Below are 26,560 nucleotides of genomic sequence, written 5' to 3' on the forward strand. Positions count from 1 at the left end.
CTAGCATCCACCTCCTCAAGCCAAGGTCAACTGCAAGGACAATCAACAGCATCACCATTCACAGACAACAGACAACAGCTGGGAGAGAGCATCTCAGTCACAGCATGGTATCAAATTCAAGGTGGTGACAGCTTCAAACATCTGACCGATCGTCGCTTTTCCGACATAACCACAGAGCAAGAGCAGAGACCCTCTGCAGCAGATGAAGGGGCGGGAGATGCGCAAAGAAGATTGAACGTTGGTTTCAACAGGTCCTTGGATTGATTGGGACATGCACGGGACGAAATCTGCGCCAAGAACCACACTTTTTCAATACAAACATTTTTTCAACACTGCATCGCCAACACCCACCATCCATCATCCATCACCGTCATCTTTTCTGTCTTGTCCCTTTTTTTTCTTGGCCATTTCTTCGGTTCCTTCGGAGCTGGACTGCCGAACATGAGAGCGGAAAACGGAGGCCCGAAACAACGTCACAGTCCGGAAGAGTTCTCCGAACGGTCACTGACTGCGGGTCCATCTGGTCTGGTTTTGTCAAGACAACCATGACATGTAGGGCTGACGGTTCCCGGGTGCCGCCATCCGAAAAAGATATCCTCGCCGATCCATCACTTCTTCTTGTGTTGGTCTTTGGTTATCAACAGCTTTCCACGTGGTCTGGCGACGGCGGCACATTCTCTACATTTTCTTTGGTGTTGATATGTCGTAGAGGAATCTGACAAGTGTCAGAAGAGGTGTCACAGCGCATGCTGTGTGCCCACTGAGAGCCTACCCGAGACAAGTCTACATATACATTACACCCTGCTGTTTGGCTGGCTTTTATATCGAAATACTGTCACACGGTATTGATATTCCGTTCTTTGCCCCAAGCCTGTCATGAATATTCGATGTTTGCCATTCCCATAACTACAGACAACCCGGAGGCGACAAGCCACACCACCAAATGATCGCGATTCAGCCGCTTCGACTTCCAATGAGGGACACTGTGTTTCCTCCTGGACAGTGCAGACAGTCAATTGCACTTACCTCTCACATCCTGCAAAGAAACCGCTTGCTTCTTCCATCGGGTGAAGATGGCACCACACTTTTTATCGGGACTTTTTGCAACACGAGCTTGTTGGTGGACCGCAGCACTCAAAGTGGAAACTATCATTAAATAAAGCGCGACGACAGGCATCTCCCTGGCGACCTTCCACCGGACGTCGCGGATACGGCCACTGACTCGCAGGTCTTTCAGCATGTCCCATACTCAGAGATAAGCTGAAGGTATTCCCGACCTGCTGTTGTCAAGCCGCATAATCTCGATAGTGGCAGGGGCGGCACAAATCCTTGGACATGCCCACGCTGACCAAGCATGATGGTAGGGGTCAGTGTCCCTATCAGGCGTGATGCCGACGCAATACACCCTCGTACCCGCGCCTGAAGCACCACCGTCGCGACAAGCCCACAGTGGGGTGTTGCCTCTCTCGTGTCTTGTGGTGATCAGTGGAGAGTTTTGACGCACTGCCGGCCTGCCGGTTCCCAACTGCTGGCTGGCGTGACTGGTTGGAGAAAACTTCCATTTTTCAGCGTGTTTATTAAATCTTGTCCCTCCTTCAACCACCTCCTTCAACTTCATCACGGTTCACCACCTTCCAGTCTTTACGGTATTTCACGTTGTTTTCCAACAAAAACAGCACCACACATTCGTTCTTCATACATACACTCGTTAGTATACTTTTTACAAAACCAACCACGGCCATAATGCGCTCCTCCACCATTTCCGTCCTCCTCGGCGCTGCCTCCATGGTCGCTGCCATCCAGATCACCTCCCCTTCCAAGAACGACGTTGTCGACCTCTCGGCCGGCGTCAAGGTCGAGTGGTCCACCGTCAACACCGACCCTGACTCGGCCCACCTCTTCCTCGTCAACATGGCCTCGGGCCACACCCCCTATAACAAGGACCTCGGTGAGGTCGACCTCTCGACCGGCTCCATCGTGATCACCGAGAAGGACGTCCCCGAGGACGGCGCCTTCCAGTTCAACTTCCAGAGCGTCAAGCAGAACAACATGGGCATCCTCGCCCAGAGCGAGCAGTTTGAGAACAAGAAGGAGGAGGGCAAGGACAAGGACGAGACCACCACCAAGGCCACCACCACCACAGGAGGTGCCAAGACCACCTTGACCACTGCCACCACCGCTGCTACCGCCGCTACCACCACTGGCGCCGATTCCGAGGACACCGACGATGAGGAGACTGAGACCAGCAGCACTTCTACTGGCACCTCCACCGGTACCGCTGCTGCTGCTTCTGGCACTTCTTCGGAGACCCCTGAAAGCGGTGCTGCTGGTCTTGCTGTCAAGGGCACCATGCTCGCCCTCGTTGCTGGTGTCTTGGCTGTCGTTGCCTAAGTCTGCGGAGAGTGAATAGCACTGTCCGTGTCAAGGGGTCATGTCAACTTTGAGGTTGGGTGTGAAGAGAGCGGTCCTGGGGAAAAGGGCCAGGGAGTTGGGTGCGTGAGCTCTGGAGAGGTCATAGTCGTTGATGTAATGACATAATAATGAGAGTTCATGCATTTGGTATCTTACGAACTCTGTCATCTTCTGGCGCTTTGCGTGTGATAATGGGTACATGGATTGGGATATGTAATGAGAAACACTTTGGATTAGATATAGACAATACTTGACATGTATTTGACGAAACAAAGGAGTCAGCTATAACGATTGCCATTGGTGTACTGCTCAATATCAACCTTACATGTTCCTTTGAGACGCATCGAGGCGGCGCAAGGGGGCACAGCATGTGATCGGCAGTCGACATTTCCAGAAACACATCATACATAGAACTACGAGTAGCATGCTGAGAAGCTTCCACGCCACCACCTTCTCTGTCCAAAGCCTCCCTATGCCTCTCAAGTCTCAATCGTCGTCACAGGCACAACAACAAAATTGTCAAAGCTCATATTCACGACCGTGTTGGCAACAGTAGACCGAACCTCCAGCTGCAACACATTGCGCGTCGGGTTCGCATGGCAATCAAAAGTACTGCTCCTCTGCATCTAGTCAAACGCCGCCCCATTGCCTGAATGCATCGTGGTAACGCCAACTTGACCGACCACCCGACACCGCTTTGGCTGTTGGTCGTGAGCTTGGTGTCATAGTACAGCCTATACCTCACGCCCGCGACGCAGGTGATGGTCTGGCCGTATGTCAGGTTGGACGGCCCACGGGGTGGACGTTGTAGCCGGTGTAGAGGTGGAGGAAGTATCTGCCTTGGGGGGTGATATGGTTGGTGGTTGTTCCGACGGAAGAGGTTCCGCCGCTGCCGGTGGTGGCGAGGTTGTTCCATCCTCGGAGGCTGTTGCCTTCGAGATTGCCATTCTTGATGGGTGACGCCGCTGCGGCAACGGTTGGGCAGGCGGAGACGGAGGCAGAAGCGGTTGTGGTGACGGTTGTGGTGAAGGAAGAGACCTGGATCGAGGTTTCAAGCTGGATTTGGGTATGAGTCTCAGTCTCGACTTGTGTCTGGATGAGGGTGGCGGTTTGAGTCTGGATTTGGGTCTCAACCAGAGTCTGAGTCTGGATTTGGGTCTCAACCAGAGTCTGAGTCTGGGTCTCAACCTCAGTTTGGGTTTGTATGAGAGTCTCAGTCTCAGTCAGAGTCTGGGTCTGAGTCTCGGTGTGAAGCTGGGTATCGGTGTGGAAATGGGATTCGGTGTGGAATGAGTGTCGGTCTGGACATGAGGGTCTCGGTCTCAATGAGGACCTCGGTGATGGTCGAGACAAGAGTCTCCGCAGTCGCTGTCTCGGTCACAGTCTCCGCAACAGGAGGAAGCGTGGCAGTTTGGGTCTCCGTGACAGTGGCAACATCTTGCGAGGCGATGTGGATGGTTGTCTGAACCTCGACCCGGGTGATGGTGGACACAATGGTCGTGGCAGCAGGGCAATCGGTGGCAGCTGATGTGATGGTCTCCGTCAATGGTGGTGATATCGGTCGGCGCCGAGGTATCCATCTCAACAGTGTACTCGGAAGAAATCTCAGTCCCAGTGGGCTCAGAAGAGGGCTCGGTCTCTCTAGGGTCGATCAAGGTAGCCGACTCGGTAGCAGAGACGTATGAAGTGACAGCTCGCGGTGACAGTTGTGATGCCGATGCAAGAGCAGGCCGAGGTAGCCTCAGCTGGCGAGATGGACAATGCGTCCAAGCAGCTATCGTGCCGCTTGAACCTCCCATGCTCCTTCCCATGATTTTCCTTTCCCTTTCCATGATGATCTCTGCCCTTGCCCTTGCTCTCTTTGCCCTTAGCCTTCCCCGTAGCCTTGGGCTTCTTGGAGCAAGTTTTGTGCGAAGGGGTTGCGGCCAAGCTGCTGGTACTATCGATTTGTCAGTAATGTTCTTGGGTGAATATACCAGTATCTGTTTGGACTTACACGGTAGGCGTGACGGTGATCGCGTCGGTAGTTTGCAAGACACCTGTGCAGAAGGCGCTGGCAGCATCGACGGACTGGATGAAGCACCAATGCACATTGTCCTCATGACACGCACCATCCTCTCCACGCTTGATATTCTTATTGGAGACACCGCGGGCTGGACTGGCCGTGACACTTCCGGCGACGAGAAGGCCGCCAAGTAGAGCAGATGAAAGATACATGACTGCGTTGGCGGTTGAAAGAACGACTGAGGTAAGATGATATTCAAAGGAATGGATGGGTTGGTGAACGAATGTCAACCTTAAACCCTACGTTCAGGCAGAGAACAGCTAGAAAATGAAGGAACAGAGTGACTTCGAAAGAGCAACATGTCCCAGAAGACTTCGAAGTCCATTTTATAAAGGTCTCTCAATCCCCATGACCGTGACCGCCAAGCAATCAATCTGCTAAACTATGTGCAGGCCTCCTTTTAGGGTCCCAACCCTAGATATGCATGACGTGAGTCTCTCTGCAGTCTCCCTGACACAGCCATGAGGCACAATGGCCTAAGGTCCTCGAGATGGGTGTGAATTCCCCTTGCCCCTATTTTCACCGCGCTCACAAGATGTCCTCACTGCTTGTCTTCTCTCAGACAAGTCGCTTAACTGCCTGGCACACCCACTGTGACTGACGCTATAGTATCACTCCGTAATTTCTCATAGCAGGCGCACTGCGCTAAAGAACCATCAGCATCAACGTCAAAGATACGGATTTGGACAACAATGCGATTCTCCCCACTGACACTAAAACGAAGAGGGACTCGCTTGGCTGGGCATCGGCCCCGCAAAGACTTGAAACAATCAGGTCAGCATTGCGTTTGTTTTCAGAGACTACATAAAAGGTCCTTATCATCTATTTTTTGAAGCAGTTGTGAGCAACACCAGTTTACCTTCCACCCAGAGTACTCTTGCAGATGGTATAGTCCCGGGTCCATGCTCACAAACAGCCAAGACAACGTCGAACATGGCGTCATAGAGCATGGCATAAATCCAGCAAGCCAAACTCAAAGGACCAAATATGGCCATGGGGAGAAAAGACAACAAGGAATGATCTGTAAACCAGGTGTTAGTTTCAATGTCAAGTTCTCCGTAGTCCGGAGACTCTTACCAAAGAACTATCGCCTTCGACAAATCGTCTCCCAAACCTCCGTCTCCAACATATGCTTTGCTCCATCCCATCTCCAAGGTCCACGAATTCTAAAATTAGGGTTTACATTCGCCCCCAATGCCCAAGCAATGACCAACCTCCACTCCCTTCATTCCCACGACCTCTTGACAATCTCTGCGAGCCCAACTGCGGAGTTCATATCCAATGCTAGCTGGTACACATAGCTCTCATGATCGTTACCATATCTGATCCGGCTATCCTTGCCATGTAACAACCTGTAGTGCGGCTCATCCTCCGGCCTCAACTCAGGCACCCTTTCTGGAACCATGATGCTCAGAATCCACAGCTGAGCCTGCATCTCCGCCAACGGCGGGATCGCCCCTAGACTTGGTCTCAAGAACCCAATGAATCCCACTGTTGGGTCTCTGTCGTGCCAGATATTTCTCACGTTGGCCTCTTCTGCCGTGGTGTAGTGATCTCTGTCCAGAAAAGGAAAGGTTTGCTTGTAGCCTGTACAGCAGATGACAATGTCGGGCTTGATATTCCCGTCTTTGACCCTCTGAAACTCCGGCCGTTCATTGTCTTGAAAGTGTATCTCTCCGTCGGAGGAGACTGACTCGGGCCAAGGGGCCAAGTCAATCTGTCGATCATTGGTGGAAGGTACGGGCGACTGGATGATACCGGAGCGGATGCGGTCGACAAGACTTCTTTTGGAGTTGAGACGATAGGGGTGCGAGATGTAGGGAGATGCTTTGCTGCTCTTGTTGAAGAAAACTGCAATGAAGAGATCAGTCTGAGAGTTCCTAAGGTACGCGGTCTAGCTATTGAAAAAGGGAGAAAAGCTTACTTTTGCTAACATGGTCCTTCTCTGGGGAAGGTTCTCCGACAATCTGGTCGAGACCTCCTGAAGTTCCGGTGTTCAGCCACAGTATTCCTTTGACGTACCGGTCGTAGAATGTCCATAGGGCATTGGAGTTGCGCACAGAGGGTGGACATAGGCTGTGTCGAAGAGACTTGCTCGGGCATTGTCCAATGGCACTGTTAGAGTGCTATTGGGTGTACCCCCAAGGACAGAAAACAAGACGGGACTGAGGTTTCTCTGAGACTACAGTGTCAGCAAAGACCAATTACCAACGGGAATGCCGCGCTCTTGAGTGTCACGAAAATCCAAACATGGCGGACCAACCTTGGGTGCAAAATGGAAGCCACTGCGGTGGCACATCACAACCTGCTTGGTGGGTGAGATAACGGCCAGGTACGCTATATCTGCTCCTGTCTCGCCGCTTCCAAGCACCATGACTGTCTTATTAGTTCCAAACTGTGAGCTGGATTTGAACTGGGATGAATGCATCACCAAGGGCACATGGTCCTCCAGCCCCGGGATTTCGGGCAGGTTAGGGGTGACATGCAGGCCAGAGCACACTGCAATCGCATCACAGGTCCAACTCTTTTGCTTCCCCGTTCCTTTGGCTGAATACGTAATTGTATGACCCTTGCCTTTGATGTTGGGCTTCACCGATACCACAGTGGTGGAGAGTTTGATTTGGGACCAAAGCTTGAATTTGTCACAGTACTCGTGGAGATACTCGACGTAGCGCTCGGCAGAGACGAAGTCGGGGTCGTCGTCACGGAGACGGAAGTCTGAGAAGGAAGTAAGCTGCATAGAACTGACAAGCTGTGAATTTTGCCTATGTTAGCCTTGTGAGTTAAGTGTGCCGTTGAGACTCAATAGAACTCGGCATCTTCATAGGTCCTGGCTTGAAATGTGCCGCCGATGGTGTCTTCGCTCTCGAATAACAGTGTTTCAATGGGCTCAGCGCCGAGGAAAGTGTGAGCAGAAACAAGATATTTCAGAGTAACTAGTCCTGAAGAACCTGCTCCGATGACTGCAACCTTCATGTTTACAAAGCGGTTGCTATTCGGTATTCACAGACCCAGAAAGAAAGAAGAGAGCAGGGGAACAAATTTGAGTGTAGTGAAGAAAGGGGCATAGCAAATACATGTAGTCTCAACAGTTCTTTCTAATCTTTCCACTCAACATTCAACGGCTGTGATGCGTGATACCGGCCGCATGATGGTCAAAAATGCGAGGACTCGATCACCCCAATTTGAGTATTTCTAGTCCGGTTGGTGTTGTTTCCCAAACAGAAGAATAGAACGACCTGCGGTCAGCAATATGAGTTCTTGGTATGGGGACGATTGTTATCAAGAGGTATTACTCATGAATATGCATAACACATCCTGCATTCCAGGGGGGGGGGGCTATGGGTCAAGTCCGGCTTGACTCGACGGTCAAGTCAAGGAAGCAAGTCAAGCCAAGCCGGCCTTTTTCTGGCCAAGTCAAAATGAAGCCCTTTTACTGGCTTAACTTATAAATCTAGCAAGCCGCTTAGGCCTATATATATATATATAGGTACCGGCCAAAAGTCTAGCCAGGATTCCGGCCAAGGCTCCGGGCGGGAGGGTCCGAGCCCGAAACCAGTGTTCCGGCTCTATACTCTCGGGCCGAAAAAACACTTGGGGACTTCTAAGTTCGGCTTGTTAAGTTGGTGATGGCGTCAAGCAAGCCAGGCCTGAGGAGCCTCAAGACAAGCCAAGCCGAGGTCTCGGCTTGCTTGACTTGGCTCATTGCCCACCCTGCTGCATTCCATCATTACCTTAAGAAATGGTGTCTGAACCCTCGAATGCCTCTTAACAGCTGCCCCATTACTTGATCCAATGACTTCCACGGCGATGACTCTACGGCTTAAGCCATGAGGGGAGGTTCGGTTAACTGTTCCACACCCTCTCTTCCTCCGTATTTCAAAAAAAAAAAGGAGGAAGAAGACCAAAAAAAGTCCAAGATCAAAAAGCAAGATAGACGACGGGAATTGAGCCCGACGTGGGGGTCGAACCCACAACCTTGAGATGACGGAGGAACTCCTTAAGAGTCTCACGCTCTACCGATTGAGCTAGCCGGGCGGGCTCGTGTGCCTACCAGGATTTGGTGTGGTTGTGAGCAGAATCTGGGATTGACACTGGCATTGGAGATATTTTTGTGTGTCGTTGAAGCTTCTCTGTCTCTAGGGCTGAGTGGGGGTCAAAGCTCGTGGCGCAGTGTGGCCGGCCAAGTGGGGCGGGGCGGGTGTGTGCCAGGCTTCCACCCACTGGACTGGAAACCAGTCAGCCACTGACGGTAGCAGGGGCCGGTCTTTTGCCCAGTCGCTTCGAGTGGTGAAGCACTCGCCAAGAAGATATGAATAGACGGCATCAAGATCTCAACTCCATCCATCGTCGAACATGTCATCCCCGATCCTGGTTCAGGGAACTGCTCATTATCGGTTGGCATCAGTTTCCGACGGCCTTTCAACTACTGCCTGTCCAACACCGCCAGGATGATCTACCAAAGGAATTCACGATGCTTACCAGCGCACAGGGGAAGGGTAAAGATTATGGATTGGGCTTTGAAGACATAAAATGATGGCTTTCCATCCCCATTTCTGACATTGAAACAGCATCTCAACCTTCTATCTCAACCATCTCATTCGACACTCGGTCAACATGGGCTTCTCCCTCACCTCCCTCCTCGCTACGGCGTCTTTGGCCCTCGCGATTCCCCACGACTTCCAGATTGGAGAACGGGCCCCAGTCAGCACCATCGACATCCGATACCGACATGACAAAGTCACCAACAAATACGCTCTCGCTGTCTTGGACAGAGATACACACCAAGTTCTTGCTCGTGTTTGCGATAAATCCATCAGATCGGGTGCCTTTTCGGCCCTGCCTATCCACGTTGATGCTGACGGTGAAGCCTTTGGGACCATCACTGTCGGATCTCGCACCCATGCAATCGGGCACCGCTCACGTCAAGTTGACTGCTGGAGCATGTACAGCAATCGTGCCGCCACAGTGACCTGCCATGTGTCTCTCAGGCACTTGCCGGCACTGGATTTTGATGCGTTAGCTCACGACACACCGGCGCCACCCTGTTTCGACAACTTTCCCTTGGTAGAGCAAAGCGATGTGGATGGGACTCCCTCCAACGTCACCCAGCTCGAGCTTGCCCAACATGAAATTGGTAACGAGGGGTTGGAGACTGTCCAGGCCCAGGACCAACTTCCGTCACACCCAACCTTGCGTGCCAGACAAGGTTCCATTCTCCGCTGCCCTCCTTACCGCGAGGCCAGACTGGTCGGCGATGGCAACCCCCATCAGAACTACTTTCATGTTCAAATGACGGTAAGCTTGCATTCTTCTTCTCACTATGGCCAACCTCGCTAACCAATCTTGCAGAGCAAAGGAAGATGCACCGACGGCGACTGCGAGATCAGCTACGAAACCTCGGAGACTAAAACCTTCTCATGGACAGCGTCCGCCTCCATTGCTGGCTGGATCTCTGGTGGATTTGCTGTCGAAAAGTCGCACTCGTTCGCAGAGAATTTCAATTGCGTCGGCAAGGAGGGGCATGACACGAATATCTGCGTGTGGCAGATGATCGCACACACAGCGTATACCGTCCAGAACTATATCGTATACCCCTGTTCTAATAATGCAGTCCCTGATGGAGACCCCTTCATTCTCTGGTCTCCCAACGCAAACAACGTTGGGAGCGAGTACTATTGCGTCAGGAACACATGCCGCGCAGGCAAAGGCGATAATTGGTGGGACAAAAGCCCAAGCAGGCCGGGAGGACCTCGCGACTGGTAACCCGCGGTTCATTACTGTTTTCGGGTGTTTGGAGTTTTGGTAGAGGAAGAGCATGTTTAAGTTCATTTGTATCCTGTATATATGGTGGATCGGTAACTCAACCACTCTAATATGAGGGGGCTGTGGCTCTCCGGCAAACACATGATTACAAGCCATTAGCCCCATCCAAGCTACGCAATGAAAGCTTGAACAACGTGGTTCAAGGCACGTAGACTACTCCATCTTTTCTTGAATGTTCCATATGTCAAACGACTCCTTTCGGTTTCCCCGCCAACTTCCAGTTGTGAGCCAAGTAAAACAACTTGCTGAACCAAGGCTGCGGCCAACCCCAGCGACACCATGCCGGTCTGAATCAGTAGGCCAGTGTGGTAACCGCTTGATATGTCATTGGCTCTGTATTACCACGTCCCCATCATCATTCCAGTGTTGGCGCTCATCACCCACATGGCGATGCTGATGCTCCTCTCTTGAGGGTCGTGGCAGTTGAGCTGGAGCCAGGTGTTGCGAACTGGATGATATCCGACAGCAAATGCATTAATCACTGTCCACAAACCCCAACGGCTCCCTGTACCAACACCGGCCTGCAGCGGTCTCCCAGCTACCAAGGCTATGAGATAGCATAGCTAACCAGCAACGACAGTCAGCCCTCGCTTGTTGGTTGCGTCGCTAATGGCGGCCAGTGTAAAATGCTAACAGAGGAGCTGGGGAAGCCCCGGCGGCGGCGAGGGCGTTGGCAGTTATCCTATCAAAGCCAAAGCTTCTGTTTGTCAGGACAGTGTGTCAGTTGGTGAGAAATTCCGTGTCGGCTTCAAAGGTCACCAAAGGGAGCTCACATAATAATAGACGGCGTACACGTCGTCAACGGTGACCAAGTCGAAAAGATACAAAACGTCAAAACGAAATGCAGCCACCTCCTCCAATGATTCACCATCTTCCACACCACAGCTAGCGGTATATGGCCCTTGGGCTTCCCATCTGTCAAATCCAACCCGTCACCATCTCTCACCAACCTGCCCTGCAGGATTTCCCGATCTTTCTCACTAAATACCACCAGACCCCTCCCAACCAACAGCTTCGTCTCCCCAGGTATCCAGGCAACAAGAAAAAGAACAATCCTCTCACACAAAAACGTAAACAGCCCCTCCAGCAAGAAAAGCCACTGCCAATCTCTCAACCCATGACGACCACTCAGCTTCAAAATCCCAGACGCCAATAGAGGGGAGAGAGCATTCCCGCCAAACATGCCAATAAAAAAGACGGCTACTCGACGTGTGCGTTTGCGGGAGGTGTACCAAGTAGAGATGGTGTAGATACTTCTCGGGATATATCCCGACTCGGCAAGACCCAGACATAGCCTAGAGGCAAGATAGTCCGCTCGGTTGGTGATGAGGATTTGCAGGGTTCCAACTAGGCCGAAGAAGAGGATTTGGGAGGAGATCCACTTTCTGGGGCCGAGCTGATGCATACAGAAGTTGCTTAAGTCAATATCAACTGGGGGAATGGGGGGGTTGGGAATATGACCTTTTGGAGTATCATGTTACTTGGGATTTCCAACACGACAGTGTCCAGGAATAGGAGCTGGCTCCCGAGGTTGATGGTGTCCTGGTCGAGGTTGGAGCGCTCGGCGAAACCGTCGGTGAGGGTGCTAGCGAGGTTCATGGCGGTCGAACTGGAAGACCAGGAGGCCGAGCGTGAGGAGCGGGAGGACGGTGTGGTCGATTTTGCGGCGGGTGGACTTTTCTTCTGACGGTGACCACTATGGAATTTTTGGGTCAGAAGAGGAGTCGGAGCTGTTTGGGGATGTGGTTGCGAGGGAAAGTGTTTTGTCCCCTAGATTGATCATTGTGTTATGCTTGAAAACTATCACGCCAGAGAGCTGACCTGGCTAGCATGAGCACTCAGAGATTGACAGTTATATCTCGTAGAAGAACCCAGAGAACACAACAGTTGTTATTCCTCGAGAAAACGACCTGATCTGATCAAACAAACCAAATAACTCGCTCTATTATTCTACCACTCATTAACATCAAGGTACAAAGCCAAAACTCTACTGGTCAAGATCCCGATGGTGGTCACTAAATAAGGCAGTGTTGCTTCTCTTCATTGCTGACTCCGAAGGTGTGCATGCAAGAGTATCTTGCCATCCGTAAAGTTATGCCACCTTGACGGCATCTTCAACGTGCTGACTGAATGGTGTGGGCGAAGCACCACGACTCCAAAAGGAGATCTTGCCCCATGAGCTTACGCCTCCAACAAAAGCCCGCGGCATATGCATGCAGTCATCTTTTTGGGGTATGTCATGAAGTAATGGAAGTCTTACCCAGTTGGAGAAACCGAGATTTTATAACAGAAGAGAAATGGATGACCGTTCGCTGTCCAAGCATCAACAGCAGCGGAGAAAACAGAACATAACACGGGAGGGGAAAAGGGGCAAAAAGGGGCTGCACAATTAAATTATCCACTCTTATGCAAAAATATTGTGCAAATGCACAGACCACTCACATCATCCATCATCAGTGCATCACATCATGCTTCGTATCTGTCAACTCCGTCATGTCGGCCTCATCAGAGCTCCGGGGGAGGGGGGCCAGGGCTTCGGCCGCTGATGAAGCGGTAGATGGTGATCAGTCTCAGATCTCTACTGCGGAACTCCCGCTTGACGCCCTCAATCAGGACCTGGCACTGCTGTTCGGTGTATGAATGCACGCGGGTGAAGAGTGCAGGGGTGTGAGAGGCCACCGACATCTGCATATGCAGTTGCTCGAAGCGGCCCAACTCCTTCAGATGAGGGTCCTTGGCCCAGGGTCCAATGGGAATCTATCCATGCCGCCGCCGATGTTAGTAAGCATGATCAGGTATCACAACGACGTCAACGTCGCGAGCAGGGAGCCGCTCTTACCCTGATGACCTTCTCCTGGACGTCTTCAAAGCCCGCATCGATCATCCATTGCTTGTGGCGGTTGGCCACGTTGATTTGCTTGCCAAACATTTTGCTGGCATCATCCAGCTTGGTTACCCATTCCTTGGTCCAAGGCGCCCTGTCGAAGCTGTCGTCGTCACTGAAGATCCAGGCATCGTATTCTTGCATTTCACAGTAGCCGCCTGGCTTGAGGTGCGTCCTCACCTGGCGATAGAATCGACCCCAGTCAGCAACGGTACCGCCGAGGGCACGCCCGTGGATGTAGTCGAACGCCTCGTCTGGTCTGTACGTCCACTCGTCTTCGTAGTCGTCGACGTGGAAGCGGCAGTTGCCGGGCACCCATTCGGGTTGAATGGGGCTCAAATCAACGCCAAATACAGACGCACGAGGGTGCTGGTCAGCAATATCCATAGCCCAAATACCGGTGCCGCAGCCGAGATCCAAGATCCTGTAATCGCTGCCGGAATCCGACTCGTCTGGAACATTCAAGGGCGCCGTGTACAAGCTTCCATGGAGTAGGAGAAGCCAAATGTGGTGTTGGAGATCAAGGCGCTCTTGTTCATCCTCGTCGTTGGGCAAGACATACTGCCCCGAGCGATAGGCATGGTACCGACGACCGTTCTCATAGACATAGTTTGTGATGGACGAGGTGATGGATCCGGTGCGGGATGAGCCGTCTAGGGAGACGTAAGCCGAGTCGGCATCATAGTTGTCTTCGGCGCCCTCGTCGTGCTGCAGGCAAGGACGCAAAGAGTCGCGTTAGTCACCGGCATGCAGGTTTCGAAGGACGGAAGCAGTGAGCATCTGGCATCAACGTACATCGATTTCGAGGTGAGGGTGGTCTGGTTCATCGGCAGGGCCTTGCTGCAAATCCCCTGGACTTGTCACATCCTTTGATGCTGTTGGTGACTCCGGCGGCTTCCCAAAGGCCGCGGCAGAGCCAGACCCGCTATTAGCAGCGGGTTTGGCGGGGCTATCAGACATTGGAATGGCGTAGCTCTAGCACGAAGGATGGGGAGAAAGTGAGAAACTCGTGGGACCCCAGTTTGGCAGCGTTACTTCTTTGTCTTCAGGTTTGTCTGGCCGGCGATGATCTGCCGAAAGGATCGGGAGAGCAAGGTATCGGGGGGACGAACACTTGGGACAGACGGCGGACCCAATTCATATGGGCCCCTTCCCCTTCCGAGAGCCCCTCCTTGGTCTGGCTGGCCCAGACATGTGTTGTTTCTCGTTTGTACCCGAACCCCTGGGCTCGTGGGCTCATGGGCTCGCTTGGGAGGCGGATTGCGTATTTTTTCCCTTGGACAAATTCGTGGCTGCGTGGTTCCAGCTGGCCGTGGTCCCAGCAGTAAGGTCTGACGCCCCGCCGTTCCCACCTGCCGAGACGAACCAAGGGCCTGCCATCCCGGATCAGGGGGTGTTTTGCTCCGCTAGCCTCCGCTAACCTCCGCTAGCTGCACCTGTCCCCACGCGCTACACCCGCACAAGCAGCTGCCAGCCGAGCGCCGGTTTCCGCGCTATCACTTCACCACATCCCATCACACAACTCCACTCAAGAAGACGAGTTCCACATCACAGGCCGCACCCAAAATGCTACCCAAGTTCTGGTTTGTACCGAGCCGGGTATGTCTCTCTCACTCGGGGACGGTTGCCTGTTGCGGGAAGTGTGCTCCCATGTCGAAGGCCACCGTGAAGGACGATCCAAGGATGCCTTTCTTCTTCAGGGGCCCAAAGGGGGCGAGGCACTGAGGGAATACCTACGCCCAGAACTCGAGAGAGGGGAAGGGGGTCTTGACAGATGATTGGAAACGGAAGACGAAGTGGATTGCTTCTTTAATTCGGGCCCCCTCCTTGAACCGGCGGACTGGGACCTGGAAATGAACCTGTTTATCGGCCGGGGGGCCTTTTAAAGATATCTTTGTTTGCTCGTCCTGGCTTGTGACTTATCTCCTGCTTCCTGTCCCTTGATCTGACTGATCACCTACCGACACTGCTCTCTCTATCCCCCTCTCTCTTCGTTTCATCCTCATCTTCAACATGGCCGACGTTCAAAAAAAGCTCATCGTGGTGTTGGGTGCCACCGGTAACCAGGGCGGTGCCGTTGCCCGCCGTTTTCTCCAGGACCCGCAATACGCCGTTCGCGGCTTGACCCGCAATGTCTCGTCGCCCGCAGCACAGGCCCTCAGGGAGCTCGGGGCCGAAGTGGTGGCGGCCGAGCTGGACGACGTCGAATCTCTCAAGAAGGCCTTCAAGGGCGCCAACCTCATCTTCAGCGTGACACAGTACTGGGAGCCCTTCTTCCGCCCTGACTGCCGGGCCAAGGCGGAGGAGCTCGACATCACCTGCCGCAAGTACGCCTATGATGTTGAGGTCCAGCAGGGCAAAAACATTGCCGACGCTGCGGCCACTGTGGTTGACACTCTGGTGGATAACGGCTTCCTGGTATCGACCCTGAGCAGCGCGCGGAAGTGCAGCAAGGGCAAGTTCCAGGACCTATACCACTTTGACTCCAAGGCCGATGTGTTCCCCGACTATGTTGTTCCCAAGTATCCCGAGTTGGCGGCCAAGATGTCGTGTATTCACACCGGCTTCTTCACCACCAGTCACAATATCCTGCCCGACTCCTATTTTGCCAAGGTGAGCCACCACTCGTCGGTCCGAAGAAGGAGAAATACTGATGATTGTGGCAGCAATCCGACGGGAGCTTCCAGATGCGCTTCCCCTGTAACCCAGACAAGCTGGTTCCCCAGCTGGACGTGAACCGTGACATTGGCAACTTTGTGTATGCCGTCTCCCAGATGCCGCCTGGAAAGGCTTACATGGCTGGGGAGTATCTGAGCTTCAGGGATTGGGCGGCTGCGTGGGGTCGGGTAACTGGGGCCACCATCGAGTATAAGGAGGTGACGATTGACGAGATGGTGGCCGAGACTCCTGACAAGCCCTGTGGACTGGAGGTTGCTCTCATGTATTCGTATTCGTCCGATCCGGGGTACGATGGTGGGATGGAGCTGTTGACAGCTGAAGATATCCAAAAGGTGAGAACGAGCCCTGCTTTCTTTGGTTTGCAATTGTGGAAGAAAAATACTGACCAGATAAATTTAGGCGGGCATCGATTGCCCGATCACGACGGTGGAGGAATCTCTGGCAAAGCAGGACTTTTCCAAGTATTTCAGCAAATAATAAGAGAACAATACCAGGTAGCTAGCAATGACAAGATCAAGCAATAAAAGAAGAGATAGACAGCTACAGCAACCAGAGATGCGTTTGTCAAGTGCCTGGAGCTGCAGTTGGTGTCAAACGCAACGAGTGGGGTGACTGCCCGGCCTGAAAAGCAGGACTAATTTACCTTACCTACTTTTTCTCCGGACTATTGTCCAGGTTAGTTTTTATTGTGCTCTCAATTTCTTGCAACGTAGCGAATTCATCCCCAGCCACTTGCACACCATTTCCTGAAGCCTTTGGCCATGATTCCAGTTTGCAACGCGACTACATTACCTTTCGCCGCACCCTCACGCAACCTCAAAATCATGTCGGTTGCTGAAGCGACCTTCTTCTCTCAATCTTTTTCTTTCCCACCACGTCACACCTGCGACTGCGACTGAGACCGCCCTCGTTTCGGCTCCAACATTGAAAATGTCTTCACCAAACAAAAGACTCCAGCATTACAACATGCTTGGAGTTCGCCCAGATGCGACTTCTGCTGACGTCAAGAAGGCATACCATCGAATGGCTCGCCTGAGGCATCCCGACAAGCATGGCAACTCTGCCGCTGCCACAGCGGACTTTCAGGAGGTATGTCCTGTTTCCCAGAGATGCTGCATGGTACCAGGTACTAACTGTTTGATAGCTGCAGCAAGCCTACGAGATTCTCTCTGACCCCAAAGCAAGGCATACTTACGACCAGACCATCGCCACCAAGCTGTTGAGGACAGAGCAGGCGCGGCGCAGGTATGCCGAGCTCCTTGATCGTGTACAACGGGATTCGGCAAGGGTACAGCCCACTGTCGACTATAAACGGCGGCTCTTTGAAGCGTTCACCTTTCGGCTGAAACAAAAGCAACGGGCCTACGATGTTGCACAACGGCGTATCATCGACGCTAAGGCTTTTGTTGTCATCAGCGATGATGACAGCGACGAGTCAGCCCAACCTCCTCAAAGTGATACCCAACATGCTTCGACAGGCGAGATGCCCCCTCAAACTGTCCAAGATCTCGCTCTTGCCAAGCGAGACCACCAAAAGGCGACTGCGGACATGCGAGACGCTGAAACCAACTGGAAAAGACTGAAGGAGGAGGTGGACGTCCTTTTGGACAAGGTTTGGAGCTCAGAGAAGGAATGCGCAGAGCTGGAAAAGGAACACAACCCCCGCTGGCAGGACAGTCAAACAGCACAGATACTAAGCCAGCTTTCTTTTCATGGTGGTCCTCAAACTATGTCACAAGGGCGTCCGTCGCAGTATGAAGCTTCTCAGTATCCTCCAAACCCATCGCCCACCACGCCGCCACCACGCTCACATCGACAGAGGTCATCCGAAGCCCTACCGACCTTCTCTCCTCGTCCATCCTACAGCTCTACTAGGCCATCGCCAGGCCAGGAACAGCCCTATCAGCGGGCGAGATCTTTTTCATTTCATGGATCAAACTTCCGACACCCTCCGCCTCCCCAGCCACCTTGGCAACATCACCAGCGGCCGATGGCAACTCCCCACCCTTTCGGGGCGATGGAAACTGAGATCAAGATACTGAGGACCTTTCTCGCGGAGAAGAACAGGATTGTGAACAGTCTACTTCAAAAGAACCTTGCTCTGGAGGATGAGGTCCAACGACTGAGGCGCATGTTGGACCAAGCGAACAACTCACTAGTGCACAAAAATGGCGACGTGGAACCGACAACCAGGAAGAAGAGGGGAAGGCCGAGGAATAATACTCGCGATTCTGATAACACTGATGGCAGAGGGCCTAAGGCTGCCAGGACGGGTTGAAGCACAGCTGTGGCATGGACAGCATCTCGGGATATAGCACTGCAGCTGGGCTTGGCTTGCTGGATATGGACCTCGGAATTTGGGTCACCAACTTGGCGCTGCACTCAAGGTGCGCAATATTAGCATTATAAAGCACATATTGATAGTATTCTTCATCATTTCCCATCATGGCCTGTAATTATGTTACTGTACTATCTTTTAAGGCTATATACTTCGTCGTTTTTGATACCCTTTGAAGCTCATGAACAATGACCTTCGTAACTTTTGATTGGGTGTCTATTCATGTTTGCTATGTTGCGATTAAGTTCATAGCGTTGAGCTCTTTTCTTTCTTTCTTTCTAGGTTTGTGTGCTCTCTTAGAATATCTGCCGTATAACTCAGGTACCTGAAATAACTTCAAGGTTCTTTAAGTTTTAAACGAACTTTAAACTAAGGTAAGGAATATAGGTTCATATTGCAATGCAATAGATAGTGCTACTGAAGGTTTCTCATGATGTGGGATGCCTTTGGATTGTGGAATATTTGTATACGGTATTTTGGTTTCTTGATTGAAAACAAGCCATGATTTTCAAGATACGCAGGTTTGGCCTTTTTAAAATCAAAACATTATCTGAGTTTTGGATAATTCATAGGTCAGATAATGCCACCATTTTAAGTTGGTCCTTTTACGAGCAGATGCTGATAAATGAAGTGGAACTTATATATGAATTAGCTACAATACATACAGCAATATATATATTGTATTACTGTACTTTGCTTTCACTGTAGGCTAAGATCTTGCAAGGAGTAGCTTTAAAACTTTCACTAAATAGAAAAACAAACTCAACATTATCATAAGCCTCAATGTGTTACATATGTAGGAGGATGGCATAATATATCATTTGGTTTCAGATGCCGACAGTGACTTGGAAGTGGAAGAAGGCGGTACCATACATCAATGGGCAACTTGAGATGGAATGAGCGGCCGAGGCACATTATAATTAGAGGTAAAGGAAGCCAATGCTTTTGAACGGCTTCTAACCAAGGCCTTCTTTGGGCTGCAGTTCTCCTTTTTTTTTCTTTTTTTTAAGCTGAGGTCGAGACAATAGGTACAACGGCAGTTGCGACTTCATCGTTTTGGATAGGTACCATACTTGTCTATAACTTCTTTCCTGGTTTCATCTATCAAATATGTTCTTTGCCTGGCAACTAGCTTGCAATTACACTGAAGCACGTCAGCAATTTGACCGACAGCTCCTTCGCCTTTGCTCGCGGCTTTTTCTCTCATCACGAATCATTCTAGAAGGTCATATCTCTCTTCCATCAGAACACCCTGAAAATGGACTCATCGGGGTGGAAAAATGCTAAAATGATCCGCCTACGATTATTTTACGCCACGCTTGAAATCCTGTCGACAGCCGACACATCTGAAATCAAGAAAGCTTATAAAAGTCTCTGTCTTCGTTATCATCCGGACAAAAATCTGAGTACCCAAGCCAGAGCGACCCGAGAGTTCCAAAAGGTACGTCAATGCTAAGGAGCCAGCTGCTTGTGGAAAGAGAAAACATTGGATAACATTCAAATTCTGATACAGCTTCAAGGTGCCTATAACGTCCTGATTGATCCAGAGGAGCGTTCGTCATACGATGATAAAGTCCTCCAGACCTACATGCGGTGGCTTGAGTGCAGAATGGAACGCATCACGTCTTGCCTGGCCTGTGAAACCGACCTCGACACAGCGCAGAAGACAGAGCTTTCGGCTCTTGAAGATCTTCAAACCCACCTTCAACTCGAGTTAGGCAGTGTTACCAAGTTGATCACAAACAGCAAGAGTCCTTCTTCAGTTCGCACCCTAAGTGACATTCGGATATGCAGAGACGGCGGGCTCAACAAAGCTAAGGAACGGTTCCAAATTGCTGCCCCGGAAGCCGCTTCGTAGGAAGAGAGCAGGCTAGCTGCCTTCACAAGTCTAAACTCCAGCACGACTCACTGTAACAATCTGAGATACGAACTCACAGGTGACTCTGAGGCTTGGGGGAATGGGTGGGATAAGCATGCAGGCCAGGATCGAATGACCCTTAAAAAGGAGCTTGAGCAGATAAAGACCGAAATCGGGGTCATGTCATTGAAAAGGAAGGAGAGAAATCTCGAGGCTGCATTGTCAGAGCTAACGAGTGTTAGGGAGGAACTGCTACGTTGCTAGGTAGCTAATGCTGTATATGCTGTGAGGGAAACAGTGATGAAGCAACGGACTATGGAGCTGGAAAGGCAAAACTTGAAGCTGGTCAACACAGCTACCCTCCTGAATACTGCAAGGGCTCAGCTGATCAGCAAGGACATGACACTCAAGACACTTGGCGCCGAGAACACAAAGCTCAAGAAGATGGTGTCGGATTACAACAACAGTATGGGCATACTTGAGACTAGCTTTCAGAAGGTCGAGGAGACTACCAACAACTTGGCGATTGGAGCGCTGCTTTAGTCGAAGGATGAGCAGGGAAGACGAGATGCTGGTCCAGCAATCGACCAGCTCAGCGTTGATAAACGGACTCGGACCGCTGCGAGCATTTGTGAGCCGCCGAAAAGAGGGGAAGAAAGCGCGTCAACAAGGACTTGGATGAGTTGCTCTCGGAGGATTGGTAGGTAGTAAGGTTGCTCTTAGAGCTTCTATCCTGTGGGCCGGGCCACAGTTGGTTGGGTTTAGATAGGTTTTCTGTTCTCGGGAGTAGTTCTTCCTAGAGTTTCACAATATGAACACTTTTTTCGATTCTGCTTGGGCGCTCGCTCCCCCAGGTCTACTGCTAGTAACACCAAGAAACCTGACACAAGCAACAAGGGTTGAGTCTGATGAGGACTGAACCCAAAGATGCATTGTAGATACGTAGATAAGGTCGCTAGGTACCCAGGTAGGCAGATAGGCACTTTATACCTTCTTTGTTGATATCCAGCTTCTTGTATCTACCTTACTTATTTCTCTAAGAGAACCGTTATCAGAGTGGGTAATAACCTCTTCCCAAAGATGGGATGGAATCTCGAGCATATCTTTGTGGCCCTAGGCATCAGTAAAAGAAAGAAATCACAGCTTGTTATTTTCTTCTCCGAGACCTCTGAAAATCCCACACAGCTTCAAATTCTTTTCGGAGTGGCCGCTAAGCACTTCACACTTCCATTGAGCTGCCTCAATGACCGGAGGCACTCACGGAACAGGAGCACTAGTACAACAAATCAAACTGTCATCGTAGAATCCTCAACATGTCGCGGCCTGCGGTGCCTGTAGCCGAGCTGCATTACTACACGACTCTCGAAATCACACCATCCGCGACCAAGGATGAGATCAAAAAATCATACAGACAGCTGGCGTTGATTTGGCACCCGGATAAGCAGCAGTCGCTCTTCGAGCACCAGCCTGGCGAAAAGTTCAAGAAGGTATCACATTGCGTTCTTCATGGATGGTCTTTGTACTTGCACTAACCAACAATCTCCAGATTCACAATGCATACGAGATTCTATCCGACGACAGGGCGTGGAATCATTGTGATAAGACCATCCAGCCGACTCTGCCACATCGAGAGGATAATGAAAAAAGGACGCGACAAGCTTTCGGCCCTAAGCAAGAAGCAGAAAAGCGAATGGCGCAAGTTGAAGGCGACAATCACTAGCTTGAAGGAAGAGCACTCCAACCTTGAGATGGAGTGCGAGCTGAAGGGGCCCTTGATTAGCAGAGCAGGCCAGAAGCCATCAGAAGGATTAGATCAAGGGGGGAATCAATTTCAACATACAACAGCCCAAAAGCCATCCCCGGTTCACTGCAATCAAGCTAAGAATGGAGATTACTGTGCCCACCCGGATCCGTCAACTCACCTGGAGGAAGAATTGTCAAGACCATTCTATTGGAACCAGACACAAGAGCTAGTCTACAGCCGCCCAACTGAACCAGCATCTAACGACAAAGAAGCAAGTGACGACGACGACGACGTGGAGATAGTGATTGTGAGATGCGTGAACTGAAAGGTACCACACGTCATCTAGGCCTAGCACTCATCATCTTCTTCCCGCGGCAACAGTGTCCTTCAACACGGCATGAATCTACCACCGGATGGAGGATGTCAAGGGCAGGGCCAAAGACCCCATCCCTATTAGATAGTTGATTCTATTTATTCTATTTCCCTGGGAATTCCCTACATCTTGTGACCAGTCTTTGCGATCCAATATGATGTCACTGGTCTGTTTGAAACCCAAGTGGGAGCAAGTGAGGAAGCAACCTCGTCGGCAGGGCAAATTTCATGGCCTCAAAGCTGGGATGAAATTCAGACTTGCTCCCCACAACTGGGCGGTATGTCCTTGGAAATTCACCTGTTTAATTCAAAATTCGCTGCCTGAAATTCACCATTGCCTTCACTGCGCACTCATCTGTCACTGCTTTCTCCGCAACCACCCAAAACGCGACCTAGATCTCAAGCTCCGCCAGTGTGTTTTGTGCGACAACACCACCAGGATAATTGTTCCCTCATTGCGATCATCCACAGTTCACAGTGCCATATCCAGCAACATGTCCCGAGCTGCAGTTCCCGTTGTCGACTTGCGTTACTACTCCACCCTAGAGATCAAACTCTCTGCTACCAGAGAGGAGATCAAGAAGTCGTACAAGCGGCTTGCGCTCCCTTGGCATCCGGACAAGCGCCCAGCTGCTGACCTTGATGCGACTGAAATGTTTCAGAAAGTACCTACCTCATTGCCTTTTTCTCAGTCGACATTATAGTTGCCAAGTACTAACTCACATCTTTCTCAGATCAACAACGCCCATGAGGTCCTTTCTAATGATACCTCGCGAGCCCAATATGATCAATCGGTCCACAGTCGCCTACAGCAAATCGAGAGCACCAGGCTGAATGGCACCACCAAGTTGTTCTCATACCAGCGAAGGCAGCGAGATCCTACAACGGCCTCTGCGGCATACTGAAAATCAATTGAGATCACACGGAAGGAACTAGAAACATTGGAAAATGAGTGGTCTCAGCTGGTGCTGGAATTCAATCGACTGGTCACCGAGCCAGGTCTTAGGTAACTCGACCAGCTCTTCATCATCAACTGCGGGACCCTCGACTACACCCTCCAAGCGGGACATGGAAATTTTACGGCAAAAGGAAGAGGCGTGAAAACAGGCTGCGCGAGACATTCAAAAGGCATTATGAGTCTGGGGGAACTGGCTACGAGGATTGGGAGAGACGCTATGAGGCTTGGCTGGAGAGGTACGACGCCGCACAAAGAGAAATAAGAGAATGGACTCGACGAGTTGGGGAGGAGTGGAGACGACAGGGAGGAAGGGAGCCGAAGGAGGAATACTACAGGAGGAGAGCAGAAGAAGAGATGCGGAGGAGGGCAGAAGAGGAGATGCGGGTGAGAATGGAAGAGGAATGGATAAGGAAAAGAGAGGCGTGGATACAGACAAGAGAGAGGTACTGGGCGGAAGTTGAATTGCGGAGGGCAGAAGAAGAGTGAAGAAGGGCGTGGGTGGAGGCAGAGGTAGACGAGAGGCTTAGACAGGCCGGCATCAACCGCGCCCACCATGTTCATGCTGCCCAATACTAACCCACGACAAATACGGCATTTTCATCAAAGCCCCCGGAAGATTGTAAGCCAAAGCGACCGGAGGAGCCAATGTTCGGGGGCATTGCTGAGGAAGCCCATGGCAAGTTTGTCCCTAACAAGAGGAAAAGAGGTCGAGGCGACCAGGCTGATAGTGACGGGGCGAATGAAGAGGGGAGGAAAAGGGTTCGAACATGAGAGTGAACGAGTGTAGTCCGGAGATAAGTAACTATACGGGGAAAATATTGAAGGAGAGGGTCATTGGGAAGAAGAGGCACACTGATCATGTTATAGAACGGTGGACCAAGAAACTAGGGAGACAATGCTACTTTGTCTTGAACAAGGTAAATGCATTCTGGAGAGGACCGGAAATATTTGAGTTGAGTTTTGATTTTTGTTCAAGTAGAATTGTAGAAATCACCTCATGTCTAGAAGTGTAAAAAATGGACTTTTAATCAAGCCTGTACTCACAGCTTCAGGCTTCCGATCCTAGGTAATGTCGGTGTTTCTATTGCAAAATTCGAATACGTTAAAATGTGCAGAATGTGGGATAGGCTCTGCCATGAAGTAGTAGTTTGATCGAAAATACTGAGAGGTTGCAAAGATCAGGTTTGTCTGGAATGTTGTTTGGCAACATGAACAAGACATTGATGGAATTCCGGGCCAATGGGGAGGCAGAATACCTAAAGAGGCTATTTTGGCGAAACAATTCCGTGTTGCATAAGTGGGGCGCTTGGACCCATCGCTGTGCCGTAACATCAGCTGGAAAGATGGAGCGAGATGGGAGGCTGGGCGACGGCAGCCCTCCTATTTTTCCCTGGCAACGCAATCCCGTCCCTTCTGCCCGCCGGCCTCAACATCGCGCGCATCCAACGGCGGAGCAACCATAGCATAGGGCTAGCACCACCATGTCCAGACATTGACGACCCATTACCAGCCTCGCACCACATTCGTTGAACCCATCCCACCTTCGTTCAGTTTTTCAGTCGTTTGTATTCGATTCAGCCTTTTCGCCATCCGCCATCGCCATCCATAACCATCTCCACCCAGTCTTCAACATCCTTCGTCGCAACAGAGTTACCTTAGCCATCACATTCCGACCGTCGCCCATCGCAACCACTCCCAACCCGTCCATCCCCACCCTCCGCCTTGAAATCCTCGAATATCCACAGATTGAACACGCTCCTCTCCTTCTCCTGAATCGTCCCCTCCAATCCTATCGAATCTCCCTCCGTTGAGGCCCTCACCGGCCCCCTCCATCACCTGGGATGACTTTCGGGGACTTCACCAGCATCTGCCGCATGGCACCGCTGCCACTATGCTCCTCAGTCGGCCCAATAACCTCCATCGCAAGCGGCGTGGGCATCGAACCTGACTGTTTCTCACGGAATATTGAGCTGGCAAATACCATCATTTTCCAAGGCGCCGCCAGCGCCATGCACATTGTTGCCTTGATCATGACTGTAACCATGATCCTGCACGTTCGGGGAAAATTCACGGCAGTTGGTATGTGAATTTCTCATGGTTTGGGTCCGAATTCTGGAGTTCAAAGACTGGGCAACTGACAGGGTTTGCAAACCAACAGGTCGGAAAGAAATTACGAGTTTCTTCTACCTCTACATGCTCCTCACCTTCCTCTCCCTCTGCATTGACGCGGGTGTGATACCCCCAGGATCGGCACCGTACCCCTACTTCGTCGCTGTTCAGGCCGGTCTCACATCGGCTTTGGTGACATGTCTCTTGATCAATGGCTTCGTCGGATTTCAATTATACGAGGATGGGACACCGCTCTCGCTCTGGATGATGCGCCTCTGCTCTGCCGCTGCCTTTGTCATCTCGTTCCTGGTGGCGCTCGCAACTTTCATGACGTGGGCTGGTCTTGGTCCCACCAACACTATCGGCTTGTTTGTGGTGCTCTACCTTCTCAACGCCATCCAACTCTTCGTCTACGTGGTTCTGCAAATCATTCTCGTCACTCGGACGCTTCAGGACCGGTGGCCCCTGGGCGATATCGCGTTTGGCGTCTTCTTTTTCGTCATTGGCCAGGTCATTCTCTATGCCTTCAGCAGGCCGATTTGCAATTCTGTCAGTCACTATATGGATGGACTGTTCTTTGCGACAACATGCAATCTTTTGGCCGTCATGATGGTGTACAAGTACTGGGATTCCATCACTAAGGAAGACCTGGAGTTCTCGGTGGGCACGAGAATGAACAACTGGGAGGTCAAGGAGTTGATGGGACCTTCGCCCGAAGACGACCTGCAGCAACGTCGGGCCACACAAATTTACCACGACGATCCATATGGCCAGTCGAGTGCCTATGATTCTCATCCGAACCAGCACTATTCGTCTAGTCCGAACAGGCTTTCCCGGTACCAATAGAGGTAGATGCCTTGGGCACAGGGAGATGGGGGTGTTTCTTGTCCTACAAAGGTCTCTAGCGAATGTTGAAGCATGGGGGAATAATTCCCATAGCACTGATGATCAACAGTCTGGGTTTAGGGACGTTGGTTGGTCGGTTGGTCTTTGTGTTTGCTCCTTGTCAAAAATGAAGCCTCGAATGCAATGTCCCCTTTTCTTTTGTTTTTGTATTTGCTGCAAAGAGTTGCCTTGGCATCAGCGTGTTGGCCTTTTTTGTGAAGGTTCTTTTCCAGTCTTGAGGCGTTACTATACAGCGGGACATGATATTTCTTGAGCATGGATGAGGGGAAGGCGACTTACACTAATAGCTACGTGGTTGTGTTGGCAGAGCATCATTGGTTCCTACATAGCTTGTTCTCTGTATATGCATTAAACTTACCTACCTGCCTACCTTAATTATCACGAGTTTGACCACGACTTATGTATGAAA

At 51.2% G+C, this 26,560-nt stretch overlaps 11 protein-coding genes and 1 non-coding gene across 12 annotated transcripts; 7 read left to right on the forward strand and 5 right to left on the reverse strand.

Moving 5' to 3' along the window:
• Window positions 1-1,743: 1,743 nt before the first annotated feature.
• QC763_700470 (uncharacterized protein) lies at window positions 1,744-2,391 on the forward strand (the record flags this gene model as incomplete). The annotated part of the gene is made up of 1 exon (XM_062915053.1): window positions 1,744-2,391. The coding sequence occupies one exon, from the start codon at window positions 1,744-1,746 to the stop codon at window positions 2,389-2,391; it is 648 nt and encodes a 215-aa protein (XP_062762310.1).
• A 798-nt stretch (window positions 2,392-3,189) lies between these two features.
• QC763_700460 (uncharacterized protein) lies at window positions 3,190-4,629 on the reverse strand (the record flags this gene model as incomplete). Its single annotated transcript, XM_062915052.1, has 4 exons — window positions 3,190-3,666; window positions 3,746-4,053; window positions 4,092-4,351; window positions 4,409-4,629. 4 exons carry the CDS (start codon window positions 4,627-4,629, stop codon window positions 3,190-3,192), a joined length of 1,266 nt encoding a protein of 421 aa, XP_062762311.1.
• Window positions 4,630-5,251: 622 nt separating this feature from the next.
• QC763_0112440 (uncharacterized protein) lies at window positions 5,252-5,625 on the reverse strand (the record flags this gene model as incomplete). The annotated part of the gene is made up of 2 exons (XM_062906498.1): window positions 5,252-5,498; window positions 5,592-5,625. 2 exons carry the CDS (start codon window positions 5,623-5,625, stop codon window positions 5,296-5,298), a joined length of 237 nt encoding a protein of 78 aa, XP_062762312.1. The 3' UTR covers window positions 5,252-5,295.
• Window positions 5,626-5,702: 77 nt separating this feature from the next.
• On the reverse strand, window positions 5,703-7,684 carry QC763_0112450 (uncharacterized protein; the record flags this gene model as incomplete). The annotated part of the gene is made up of 5 exons (XM_062906499.1): window positions 7,290-7,684; window positions 6,741-7,242; window positions 6,500-6,653; window positions 6,402-6,458; window positions 5,703-6,328 (listed from the first exon to the last, which is right to left on the reverse strand). The coding sequence occupies exons 1-5, from the start codon at window positions 7,451-7,453 to the stop codon at window positions 5,703-5,705; spliced, it is 1,503 nt and encodes a 500-aa protein (XP_062762313.1). The 5' UTR covers window positions 7,454-7,684.
• Window positions 7,685-8,427: 743 nt separating this feature from the next.
• Window positions 8,428-8,515, forward strand: QC763_0112460. Its single transcript has one exon. It is a non-coding gene; the product is annotated as a tRNA-Lys (tRNA).
• A 229-nt stretch (window positions 8,516-8,744) lies between these two features.
• QC763_700445 (uncharacterized protein) lies at window positions 8,745-10,462 on the forward strand. The gene is made up of 2 exons (XM_062915051.1): window positions 8,745-9,775; window positions 9,830-10,462. Exons 1-2 carry the CDS (start codon window positions 9,095-9,097, stop codon window positions 10,241-10,243), a joined length of 1,095 nt encoding a protein of 364 aa, XP_062762314.1. The 5' UTR covers window positions 8,745-9,094; the 3' UTR covers window positions 10,244-10,462.
• Window positions 10,463-11,072: 610 nt separating this feature from the next.
• QC763_0112480 (uncharacterized protein) lies at window positions 11,073-11,902 on the reverse strand (the record flags this gene model as incomplete). The annotated part of the gene is made up of 2 exons (XM_062906500.1): window positions 11,073-11,734; window positions 11,785-11,902. 2 exons carry the CDS (start codon window positions 11,900-11,902, stop codon window positions 11,073-11,075), a joined length of 780 nt encoding a protein of 259 aa, XP_062762315.1.
• A 323-nt stretch (window positions 11,903-12,225) lies between these two features.
• QC763_700430 (uncharacterized protein) lies at window positions 12,226-14,408 on the reverse strand. The gene is made up of 3 exons (XM_062915050.1): window positions 13,983-14,408; window positions 13,143-13,895; window positions 12,226-13,060 (listed from the first exon to the last, which is right to left on the reverse strand). The coding sequence occupies exons 1-3, from the start codon at window positions 14,145-14,147 to the stop codon at window positions 12,809-12,811; spliced, it is 1,170 nt and encodes a 389-aa protein (XP_062762316.1). The 5' UTR covers window positions 14,148-14,408; the 3' UTR covers window positions 12,226-12,808.
• QC763_700420 (uncharacterized protein) lies at window positions 13,162-16,343 on the forward strand (the record flags this gene model as incomplete). The annotated part of the gene is made up of 3 exons (XM_062915049.1): window positions 13,162-15,800; window positions 15,854-16,198; window positions 16,266-16,343. The coding sequence occupies exons 1-3, from the start codon at window positions 15,201-15,203 to the stop codon at window positions 16,341-16,343; spliced, it is 1,023 nt and encodes a 340-aa protein (XP_062762317.1). The 5' UTR covers window positions 13,162-15,200.
• A 453-nt stretch (window positions 16,344-16,796) lies between these two features.
• On the forward strand, window positions 16,797-18,283 carry QC763_700419 (uncharacterized protein; the record flags this gene model as incomplete). Its single annotated transcript, XM_062915048.1, has 2 exons — window positions 16,797-16,955; window positions 17,011-18,283. The coding sequence occupies 2 exons, from the start codon at window positions 16,797-16,799 to the stop codon at window positions 18,142-18,144; spliced, it is 1,293 nt and encodes a 430-aa protein (XP_062762318.1). The 3' UTR covers window positions 18,145-18,283.
• A 1,209-nt stretch (window positions 18,284-19,492) lies between these two features.
• On the forward strand, window positions 19,493-20,605 carry QC763_700415 (uncharacterized protein; the record flags this gene model as incomplete). The annotated part of the gene is made up of 3 exons (XM_062915047.1): window positions 19,493-19,645; window positions 19,718-20,058; window positions 20,353-20,605. The coding sequence occupies 3 exons, from the start codon at window positions 19,493-19,495 to the stop codon at window positions 20,603-20,605; spliced, it is 747 nt and encodes a 248-aa protein (XP_062762319.1).
• A 3,781-nt stretch (window positions 20,606-24,386) lies between these two features.
• On the forward strand, window positions 24,387-26,544 carry CHS7 (Chitin synthase, class 7). Its single transcript, XM_062915046.1, has 2 exons — window positions 24,387-25,215; window positions 25,295-26,544. Exons 1-2 carry the CDS (start codon window positions 24,978-24,980, stop codon window positions 26,089-26,091), a joined length of 1,035 nt encoding a protein of 344 aa, XP_062762320.1. The 5' UTR covers window positions 24,387-24,977; the 3' UTR covers window positions 26,092-26,544.
• The last annotated feature ends 16 nt before the right edge of the window (window positions 26,545-26,560 follow it).

This window comes from Podospora pseudopauciseta (assembly GCF_035222475.1).
Source record: "Podospora pseudopauciseta strain CBS 411.78 chromosome 7 map unlocalized CBS411.78m_7, whole genome shotgun sequence".
Lineage (NCBI taxonomy): Eukaryota > Fungi > Ascomycota > Sordariomycetes > Sordariales > Podosporaceae > Podospora > Podospora pseudopauciseta.